General features: G+C 46.9%; 1 protein-coding gene across 1 annotated transcript in view; it reads left to right on the plus strand.

The window, feature by feature from the left end:
- The first annotated feature begins 750 nt into the window (after nucleotides 1-750).
- TMEM207 (transmembrane protein 207) overlaps nucleotides 751-12066 on the plus strand; it is a 40653-nt gene continuing 29337 nt past the window's right edge. The window contains exon 1 of the mRNA XM_069215392.1: nucleotides 751-926. Coding sequence (XP_069071493.1) covers nucleotides 861-926 — 66 coding nt within the window. The 5' untranslated portion in view covers nucleotides 751-860. The remainder of the gene's footprint in view (nucleotides 927-12066) is intronic.

The following is a 12066-nucleotide window of genomic DNA, read 5'->3' on the forward strand; positions in this document are numbered from 1 at the left end:
TGCTTCTTTGGCTTGTCAAGCACTCAGTTCCTTTGGTGGCCCCCACCAAGCAGCTAGAAGCAGGAGTCCAGTTTTACTCCAGCTATTGTGGGGGCAGTTCGGTTTATCGGTCACCTTTGGACAAAGAATGTAAGCATATTTAAGTATTTCACTATATTTCTTTGGGTTTGTGTTGCACATACAGTTTACTACCGCGCTCAGAGCTGAGAAGTAGAAGTAAGGTACCTGCCATGCTGTGTAAAAATGTTTTCCCCTCCAGCTGAGATGAATAAAGTTGACAACTGTACAACTTGGTGACTGTCAGCACTTTTCGATTTTGCCCAATCTCGCTGGGGAATAAACTTTCCCTGAAAAATGTGCCCACAAAAACAGTTTTTTGGCAACAGATTAGTTCTTCTTAACTTAGTCTTTTTTTAGGGGGAGAGGAGGAGGCAGGGGGGGAGTTTGCAGTTCTACTTCTCTTGTGCTTTTTACTGGGATGTATTTGTAAACTTGAGACATCTGTGAATATGCACCTCACGAGCACTGTGGCTGACTTGATGACACTGGACCTCACGGTTGCGTTGCTGGTCCCCGCCCGTCACACACGTTCACCCCCTAGTACCTGGGCATGTAAATGGTCTTGCTACAAGCATGAGAACTGGATCTCAGCCCTGAATGTTGACCTCGAGGTAATGTTCAATTAATTGTTAAACAGCTCCTGCACCAGTGTCGATGCCGCTCTGTAGTTCGCCCGGTCACACGGAAAGAGCTAATGTATTCAGCCACTGGAGCAGACTGTCCAGACTGGCAGTCGCAGTTCTGAAGGAAAGAATCTATAAATGAGATCCGCGAGAAGGGAGCTCTAGGAGGGATCCACCATGCGTCCATCAAGACCAGCCCAACATTTGGTCTTCAGTGCTAACACCGTCCTTGGACTATTCCAGGTAACTAAGCTTTCCAATGTGCGATTGTGCATAATTTCAGCTCTTTGTTGGAATTGGTTTCAAGTGCATGTAACTGATTGATCATAATTTGTAATGAGAGGAATCTAGGGCCTGATTTAGCATCTTGCTGGTGGTGATTCTCAGTCACAAACATGATGGTCATCTAATTTGCCATTTTACAATTCCATTATATCCTATGGAAATCATAATCCGGCGGACAGGCTATCCGTCACTTTTGTAATGGAGTAACCCCTCTGCCTAGCTCTAAAACGGGCCCTTAATCTCTGGTTAGACATTTGTAACTGTGGCTATGTAGGTAGTAGTTGCATCCAAATACAACTGATGGAAGACGTTTTGGGTGTCGTAGTAAAAGGCTGTTAATATCCCTCCTCCCCTTGCAATGGGTGGGCACGTTTAGGTCTTCGAGTAGAAATCTGGCTCTGTTTACGTGCAGCATCCGAAGCAGGCTCCTAGGACTGACTAATTGTGCCATCTGGTTGTACCTTCACAAAGTGGGTTGTAGAATGAGCTCCACTGCCACTCCCCGAAAGGTATGATGACCCCCTATCAATTTTGGATGGAATGTCATGGCTTGCTTTTATGGCAGGGATTTTTGAAACGCAGAATACACAGACACCATCTCTCAGTTGTTTTTCACGTTTCCCCTCTACTTTCTATTTTTCTTTTATTTTAGTAATACAATTAGCAAAGAAGCTTCTCTATTCGGGTTTTTATTTGAGAAAAACATTAGCTGTGCTCGTATCTAGTGCAGCTAAAATCAGCTACTTTTCTCGAGACCTTTTCTTCCAAGTTTAAGCTACTTGAAGTCCTGACCAGTGTTTCAAGCGGACTATTTCCTTGTAATGACCCTGGTCGGTGACATTTCAGACCAGAATATGTGTCAGACGTCATGTGTTAATCACACGGTTGTGAGGATGGAGGGAACAATCAGTGTGTCAGCTAGATTATAATGTAAGGTGCAGAGACCCCCTCCCATTGAGAATAATGACTCTGAAACTAGAAATCCTCCCTTCCAGGAAAGGTCAGACAGAGCCCTCCCTGCCCGGTCTCTGCTGTCGGCTTCGAGGCCCCCCACCCCCTGCTTGGCATGTGCCAGGAAAGGGCACACCAGCTCTTTTCCAACAATATCTCAAGAGCTGATAATTGAACAGCACAGCTTGTTCTGTAGAGCTTGAGGTTGCTTGACCTACAGGTTTGTGACTGTATTTCCTGCTTGTAAATGACTTACCAACAAATGCTTTCAGGCTGCCTGCCTCAAACCTGCTAAAATATACAAAAAAGTGATGTATTGAATGCTTAATTTATTCTCAGCCACTGGTAGTTAACCGGGGGGCCATCCCAAAACTGAGGCAGTCATCTCTGTGTTGGAAAACACTCTTCTAGGGCCAGATCCCTTCCATCTTCCAACACATCTCCCTGCCTCCCGGGACCATCTGTGGCAGATCTGCATTTAGCCACAAAAAGAATGCCAGGTAACCACCAAAATGAGGTTATTATTTAGATTTTAATCGTATGTGGCATACCTGTTAGTCTGCCCGAGTGGTATTCACCTACCTTGGTTCGAAACATCGCTGATGGTGAAGAATGCCACGAAACATTGCGAGAAAGGTGATATTTCAAACTTTTAAGACTCCTGTCGAGCAATCCCACATAATAATAAAAGAAAACTTGTATTTTTAATTGTATTACCCATTTTAATCTCACGTTATGCCAAACAATACTAAATTATAAGTTACTTGTTAACAAGGTCATACAACTAAGCCTTGCTCTGGAACTCATAGTTCGTTAAGATGACACTAGAGACCTAGTCAGAGGTATGGCAGAGAGGATTGATGGCTAAACAAAATACAGGGCAGATGGATAAAGATTAGTTTCCCGTGTTGGGACTAAAAAATTCAGGCATCTTGGCTACCCGACGGAACTTCCTTGGTTCCCAACCCAAGCAAGCGTCATCCTAGGAGCTGTCAGAAGCAGCACACCTGCAGACCCCGGAGAGAAGCTAGCATCTCAGGTGAGGCATGCCACACTGGGAGCTAAGAGGCATCCAGGCTGCAAACAAGAAAATGTAGAGAAGTAGAAAAATGAAGGTGGTTCTTCTCGCTCTATGCGCCTAGGATGTGACCCAGCATCCCCATCAACATCAGATCTGCCCCCACACCCCTGCAAACCAGAAAAGACTGAGGACTCCTTGGAGGTGCACTGAAGGTGTGCCACAAAGAATATCAGCAGAGTCGACACCCCAAGGACCATCTTTGGAAGGGGAAACATGAGGTACAGGTACGGTGACCAGACGTCCCGGATTTCCATGTACAGTCCCAGTTTTCAGAAGACTGCCCGCCAACCCAACACTTTCCTTAATTTTAAATACATGTCCCCGTCTTTGGGACAAAGATTAAGTCATCCTTCAAAGCAGAATAGAAGTGTGCGCTCTGTTTCCACTGGGGCCCTCTACAGTTTGAAATAATTTATCTTTTCTTTCCTGCTGTGCAGATTGGCTGCATGCTCCCGGCAGAGGGCAGATAGAGAGGGGATGAGAGGAGGGCAGTGGGGCGCAGGGTGGAGGTCCTGCCACAGCTAATGTAATGTTATTAAACATAGCCTTATAAAGTAGATAGTTATAATTAGGACCTAGGGCCTCCTTACGACTTCAGTGCATGGAAAATTCCGTCTGCCGAAGTTGCGCAGTCAGGATACAGCCAGTGCAGTCACCTTTCCGCCAGCCCTATTATGAGTTTACCGCTGGGTCAGCGGGCAGAAAAATAGTTTCTACCCACTGGCCCAGTGGGAAATGCACATAATAGAGCCACCCAGCAGCAATGCCGCTGTGCGTCGGGTGCACCAGCAAAGCAGACTGTGATTTGGATGACGGGCTGGCGAGGGCCTCCTCCCCCCCCACTGTCCATGCCAAGGGCACCGGCAGCGCGGTGACCCCATGGGGCCCCCAGCATCTTGTCTCTGCCAGCCTTTACATGGCAGTGAAATCACCATGTAAACAACGGCGGAGAGAGGGGCCATAATCCCCAGGGCAGCGCTGCTTGTAGCGCTAACCTGGCGGATTGGGACCTCCAGCAGCGTTAGGCCATTGGCCGGCTCAAAAGTGGCAGTGCTGGCGGTCCAACTGTGGTGGAAACGCCACGGTCATAATGTTGCAGTCGGACCACTGCTTTGGCGGCAGTCTGACCGCAACCGCGAGGCTCCTAATAAGGGCCCTAGTTTCTATAGAATAAGTGTTTTTTTACTAGTTTATATCTTTGGCACCGCTTGATGAATCTTCATGAATTTTTTCACAAAAGTTTGACACTCACATCAGCTGCTGTGTAGAAAGTTTCTGGGCGATCCGCCAGGTGGGGATTTTGAATACCAAGAGCACCCAGACCAGTGGACGGAACTACACCAGATTTGGCAGAAAGGCAGCTCTTGGTCCAGAAAGCGACCTTTTTGTTATTTGGTGTAAATCTGTTCAGTCGTTTTTGAAAGATTGAAAAAATTCAAATTTGTATATATAGGGGTGCGAAGGCTCCGCGAACCCTCTAGATCTCGTGCCGAGATCTGATTGGCTACCAAAACTTAAACAAGGAAGTGTTGGCAGCCATCTTGGGACAGCCTGGGGTTGGCGGTCCCCGGGGCCATCAAGTGACTCCTTAAAGGGGGCCACGCGGTCCTCATTCAACGAACATAGCCCTGGGGAGTTAGTGTTTCCACCCGGGGGCTTATTAAAAACCAGCGCAGGAACCCGCATTTTTTTTTTTTTAAATGCTCTTTTACTCTGGTGATGTTCTTCTGGGAACCCAGCACCAGAGCTAACGGGTCAGGGTGTCTCTACCCTGGCCCATTTTCTTTTTTCTACACTTTGTTTTATGGGACTCGGCTCAAACTGAGATGGCTGCCAACACTTTTTTGGTTTGAAGTATTTGGCAGCCAATCAGAGCTGTGCATTTCCCTGCACAAGCTTGTCTTTTTTCACGAATCAGTGCAAATAATTTGTGTCCCTACATATACAAATTTATTTTACCTTCAGTTTCTCAAAAACTACTGAATGGATTTACACCAAATAAGCAAAAAACGTAATATGCGTACTGCAAGTTTGCTTTCTGCAAAATTTGGTGTAATTCCATCCAGCGATTTGGTCTGTAGTCGTGTCTAAAGGTCCTAGGGAATGAACAGGGAGGAATGCAACTTTTTTGACCCCCACTTTTTCTCGGCCCCCCCACTTGACAGATCACCCTGAAACTTTATGTGCGCAACAAGAATCAGTGGGCCACTGTTTTGGAGAATTTCGTGAATGTTTGTCAAACGGTGCCAAAGATGTAGGCAAGTCAAAAAACGCTTTTTCTAGGGAAGCTTGGGCCTAACTATAACTACCGGGTGGCGACCGCCACTAGACATATATACCATGTTCACATATATGTTTATAAACACACATGTATGTATACATATATGTACACACATTTACAAGGTTATGCCTCAAATGGGACATGAAGGTGTAAGACCAGACGTTGATCCTACTTGTAATTCTGGCCCGTCCTGGTTTTCGCTTTTCCCAATCTTGTCTCCCTGGTCTCAGGGCCCCCAGCGCCCCCTGCCGGTGACTCCCCGCCTGCTCTGTAATATCAGGGTAGCTGCCCTGCTTCAGCAGGAGGCGGCCAGGGGGTTCACCAAGCAGGGCTACAGTCCGGTCTACCCACGTACAAATGATACGGCCCAATCCGGATTGGCGCTACATAGAAATAATGTATATATACAATATGTATCTTGTGACTCCATAAATAATTTGTGTGCACTCAACCAAAACCACAAATTAACACAAAACAAAAAACAACGGCAACCAAGGGGAGCATGCGTTGCTTGCTGCGTGGCATTATGCAGCAAGAACACTGCATCCGAATCCCGGCGCGCCGCCGACGCCCTGGGTGATGCTCGAACACACGACACGTGAACTGTGACAGAGTCAACCGGGCTCGGCTGGAGAATGTGTCCGCTGCCTCGGCGCCCCCCGGGCCCCGCCGGAGATGCTCTGTGATTTAATTAACTCTCTGAAATGTAATTTGTTGTGAGTTCAAGCTGTTTGGTCCCCGGGGCGGGGTATCCTTTGGAGGGAGCCATGTCCCCGAGCTGTCGCTTCCCCAGAACATAAATCCGGCCTGACACCACTCAGCGATGGGTCTCTGGAGGAGAGACGTCATCCTGGCTCAGTCCCACCTCACCGACTCCGTTTTACATGTCACTGAGTATGTACCCCCCGGGGAGGAGGGGCAGGTATCTGGGGCGGGGCCGCTGGCTCTGGTGGGGCTGGGTCGGCATCACTCGTTGGGAGGCCTGCTTCTGTCTTTTATAACGGATTGCTTCCTCCAGAGAGGGGCGAGGCCTCTCTTTCTGAGAAAAGCGTAATATTAAGTTGAATTAGGGTCGGTGTCAGCGCTGGTGGCGCCCGGTGCAACAATCCTCTCCCCCCCACCTCCATGAACTCCGTCTCTACTCATTCCATCAGTCCCACCCTCCACCAGACAGGAGCCTAGCTTCAGGGGGTGCTTCGGGTGTTACACCCTCTAATAAAAGTATTTTATGGTAAATATTTGGGTGCAGGTGCCTCCAGTCGGGTACGGTTTTAAGTCTGCCAGACTTCACCACAAATTTTAAGAGACAAAAAAGTACACACTCTCTCCCTTTCTCTGTATTGAAAGTCTTAAAAAATGTTGGTGAGTTTACAACATGTGTTTTCCCTCGCTTATTACCTCAGTCAATCTGCAATCCTGTCTCCTTCCACTGCCCCCCAGGCCCCTCTCATGCGCCCCCCCAACATACAATGTAATTTTACATGATTTACCAACGGATTTGTTGGAAAACCTGAAGCTCACACCCCCTCAACCCTACTGACCAAGCCACGCCCCTGTCACCAGAGTCCTCATCCCCTTAGCCCCACCCTCACATGCATTGCATCACCACAGTGGTTGGCTTGACTTTACTAACAGGAATGTATTTTAACCCAAACAACCTTTTTAGCAATATTTGGACGATGAAAGATTAGGGAAAAGCACACAATGTTCTAATTGATACAGTGCAGTCTTCACGCAGCGCTCTGATGACAGTTCATAGCTCGCTGAGCTATCAGCAGAGGCTCCTCCGTTGGGGCAGAGGATAATCCCCCCACCCCCCAATCAGCAGCAGAAGCTGCAAACCTTTCAGAACGAAAGGATAATAAACTACGTTTATTGTCCTTTCGCTGTGAAAGGGGCGTGGCCTTGTGGTCGTGACCTGGATAAGGGAAGTGCACTGTGCACTCCCCTCAGTGCGCACGTGTGTTTGGCCGCTGTCTCAGGCCGGCCAAACACGCATGCGCTGTGTGCTCTCTCCAGCCTGGATCTGTGTTGCCGGGCTGGAGAGAGCCTGCACAGGCTCCCAGTCTGCCTGGCAGTGCCCTGGCTGGGCGCTCCCAGCCAATCCTGACGCTGCTCTGAGCAGCGTCGGGATTGGCCGCAGGGCAGGCTGGGAGCCTGTGCCTGCAGCAGCAGCGGGAGCAAGAGGAGGGGCCGCGCGGGTCAGGTAAGTATTTTATTATTTTGTATTTATTAAATGCGTGCCGCACCCTCCCACCCCTCCCCTTTTGAGGACACCGAGCACCACTGTGTGCTATATGAGGATGGTATGTTATGAACTGCAAGTAACAAAAGGATATCGTTGACAAAAGCATCAGCCCACTGAGATCTCCACATAAAAAGCCGCTCTGTGAGCTGCTTGGCACATATTCTTTGCAGCAGGCCCATTAACCGTTTGTGCTACTGTCAAAACTGCCACTAGACAAAACTGATCTCTGTCCAGCAGGAACAGTAATCACCAAAGTTATCTTAACATTTTTTTTTGTTGCCTGAAAACTGCTGGAAACACAAGGAACTGTGCAGCAGGTGCTTTTAAACCCAGAAATTACCATCCCCCGCAGATTAGTGCCAGGTGCGGCTGCACCGGTCACACCTTTTAAAAACAGCCCCAATTTGAGCCCTGTGATAGATGCGCCCTTCAAGATCTGCGCTCCATCAAAGTCTTTTATAATGGATCTGCTTTTTTTAATTCGACAACTTTGAAATTCTGCCTGATCTTTATCTAATTTATGGTTGTAGCAAACAAAATGCAGTTATGAGGTCCTAGGAAATTAATGTACTAAATGCGTAATATTTAGTGAACATTTGGGGGACTGTTTCACTGTAAGAAGTGTGGGAAAGCTGAGTGGTATGAATTTAATAGGTCCTCGCAGGTTCGGAATTTTCCGTCACAGAAATACGAGTAAAATCTGTGATTTAGCCAAAGTTTGCAGGGCCCTCTGGATAAAAGAAATTGGATCCCGTAAGCATCACCTCTCTGGATTACCCTAGATCCAAATGGGAGGTACCATGCAAGGAGCATCAGAGAGACGTCATCACAGAGCAGGATCCCAGATGCAAATTGTGAAACCACCATCAGAGCCTTAGAGTCAGTACTGCAGCCTGTCCATTTGAGAGACTGTCCTCAGCCAGGCCACAGGCCTGAAGTGGACCCATTCCAGGCTCACACAATCTCCTATCCTATAACATGCCCACCTGCTGCTCAATGTCTGATGAAAGTCTCCTTCTGTACTGCACATTGTGCACAACCTGCCTGTAACTGACGAGTGTCTGCCATTGTTGAAGACTGCTTCAGGTCCATGCAGTTTTGACTGGTGCTTTTTACAGAAATGTAATTGGACTATGCATCTTGTGTCACAAGTATATAGTGAAATTCATTATGGGAACTTCCCATCTTCTCCTGCACAATGATATTTAAATTCGTTTTAGTTCTCACAATTGCTGCAGCCCTAAAATGTTTAAAACACACTGTTCGCCATTCTTTTCAGGGCCAGATTGGGAAGGCGGGCAGTCGGGCTCTGGCTGATGGCCGGTGCTTCAGGGTCACCTGTGTCTGGTTTTACCAGGCCTCTGTATAATGCCCACAGAGTCTTTTAGTGTCGTCCCCAGCCACCACCACGCTGCCGTAACGTGGCTCAGCATCATGTGCACGCCCCTGCCATGATGTCAAACTGAGGCTGGGGCTCTGATCCTTAGGGCATTTTCACCGCCAGCTCCCTGCCTTGTGTGGCTGGCCCAGCCAGAATCAGTGACATCCCCGGCCGGACTGTCACTTTTAGGCCATTTTGTGCACCCTCAACTAAGCCCCCTGGAGCATCTGTCCTGTGCTTTTCTTGCCTCCTCCCCTGCCAGGTCATTGCCCTGAGGCTACGACAGTCTGGGGAGGGGGTGAGTAAGAGAAATGGCATCACTAGAGGGCAGGTGTTGTCACCTCGGTACTAATTTTTCTTAGGCCTTTGTGGAGGGTGAGGGTGTGTTTGCATAGACCTCGCTGTTATGCCACCTTTCACCGACGAAAAAAAGGCATAGGATGAAACGTTATGGTCAGAGCTACCCACGCTGGAACTGGGGAACTAGGGCCCATATTAATACTTTTTGACGCAAATCAGCGCCAGGGCAGATTTGCGTCAAAAAGTTTACCGCCGGCTAACGCCATTCCAACACGCCAGCCGGGCGCCTTATTTATGGAATGACATTAGCCGGCGCTGGAGCCTGGCTTGCGTCAAAATAAATGACTCAAACCGGGCAGCGGAGGCGTAGGGAAGAACGGGGGTGGTGCGTCAAAGAATGGTGCAAGTCAGGTTAGAGTAAAAAATATTAGCTCCAACCTGACCTGTGCCATTTTTTGATGCACAACCCCCATGGAAATGACTCCTGTCTTAGCAAAGACAGGAGTCATGCCCCCTGTCCAATGGCCATGCCCAGGGGACTTCTGTCCCGTGAGCATGGCAATTGGGCACAGTGGCATGTAGGGGGGCCCAAGTTAGGCCCCCTTATGCCACTCTAAAAAAAAAAAAAAAAAAGATACTTACCTGCACTCACCATGGATGGGTCCCCCCATCCATGGATGTCCTCTAGGGGTGGGCTAGGGTGGCAGGGGGTGTCCCTGGGTGCAGGGGAAGGCACCATTTTTGTCCAATTGGATAAATATGGCACACGGGTGTTTATGTCATTTTTTAGACAGGAACGCCTACCTTGCATGTCATTAACGCAAGGCTGTTTCACGCATCCAGAAAATGACGCACACTGGTCTATTTTGACATTAGCAGGGTCTAACGTCAAAGTATAAATATGGTGTTAGGTTTGCGCCAAATTTGCGTTAAAAAAAAAATGACGCAAATCCCGCGCAAGCAGAGAAAAATATGCCCCTAGGTTTGAGTTCCTGAGTCAACTCGACATTCTGTGATTATGGCCAAATCACTTAATCTCCCCACATAAAATAAAAAATGTGTTTTATTTTGTGTAATTTAACTAGTGTTCATGTAAATTCCTCTAATGCCTTCAGGCCGAGTACACGTTATATAAAACTTAAAAATAATAATAATAATAACAATGATGATGATGATTGAGGAATATGGGCCTCTTTTTGTGGGAGTGCCCGGGCCTAATTGTGATCCCAATCTGACCCTGATTATTTCTCCAAAATGTCCTTGGCGGATATGCTCAAAGCTCTTCGTAAATTTATTTTAAACTAGTGGTGAGTTAAACTGAAACACCACTTATGAAGTAGAGCAGAATTAGGAAACTCCTCATGAAGCAGATGAAGTTTCCAAACTTTACTCTAGGTCAGGTTTATCCGTGATGGCCGTCCAGGTGTGAAGATTTCCAGGTGCAGAATGTCCCAGGTAGGACATACTCCAGCAAAAAACGTCGAGTGTGGAGGGTGGGTATTCACCACCTCAGGCGAGAGTTGTGGGATGGAAAGCTCGGGCTGAGGCCAGTTTATTTGTTTGAAAAATAAAATACAGATCCTTCATATGCTTTGCTTTTCACAGCGCTTTCCATGTTTATAAGGTACAGAAAGTTGCAAGTCTGCTGACATTACAAATTTGCAACCCTCTACCTAAAATCCAATTTGACATGATTTAAAGTTGGATTGTGAAAAATTGATTGAGTGTACTTTAATATGTACCGTAAAAAAATCCCTACATTCCTCCACAAGGAATCACACAGTGTGCATCTGAATATCAAAAACAGAATATCGTTGGCACTGAATATTGAGAATAGAATATCCAATCCAAAATTGCAATAAGTAGGTAAGTATAGAATTTCTATACCATACTCAACATATACGTGCCTCCAGTGTGTATATATATATATATATATATATATATATATATATATATATATATATATATATATATATATATATATATATATATATAGTTAGGAATAGTAAATCTATACTTCCCCCTGTGCACTTACCTTTCAATGTTCTGTCCTCGATATTGTACCACAATATCACAATATTCTGGGGTGGTTTGTACCACAATATCACAATATTCTGGGGTGGGGGGGTGAGGGGGTGGGGTCAATACTCAGTAGCATCACCAATCACACCAATATTAAAAAAGCACCAAAAAACATTATCTTTTTTACACCTATGCATACTGTTCTTTTTTCCCCGCAAGTATTTGTAAACAAAATGCACCTATAGTGCCTAGCTTTAACGTATGGTCATAGCTGAGGGGCACGCCTCTGAACAATATACTTCTGGCTATGGCCCTGCTGAGGCCCTAGTACACAAACTCAAGCTGGAATATTACAACTACGTTGTCCAAGCCCATTTCTTGAACCTCCAAACCCGTTCCCTGCTCCACCTCCTCATATCAACCTCACTTATTTACTGCCTCCCTCTACAAGATCCACATTTTAGGGCAAAAGCTGTCCATGACCCCCACCCTCTTTTCTCATAAGGAGTATCTTCCCCGGGGCTCAGAATGGATCGCCGCTCTACGCCCACAACTCGTTTTCCACACCCAAGTCATATTGCCTCTGGTAGAGGCTGATAAGTTGTCAATCAAAGATGTGCCACCTATCTGGCCACCTTCTAACAACTGCCCCTCGTACACAAACCTTTTCCAATTCCAATAGCCGCATCTCACTCCTCTATATGGCTGATGTCACATGCAGTGTGCCATAATTACCTCATGGACACCCATGTATAATGTTAATTATAAGCACTGTTACAATACATGAGGACCTGCTATTCCAGTATGTCTGTTTCTAATTTCCTTATAATGCAT

Source organism: Pleurodeles waltl, chromosome 11, assembly GCF_031143425.1.
Source record: "Pleurodeles waltl isolate 20211129_DDA chromosome 11, aPleWal1.hap1.20221129, whole genome shotgun sequence".
NCBI lineage: Eukaryota > Metazoa > Chordata > Amphibia > Caudata > Salamandridae > Pleurodeles > Pleurodeles waltl.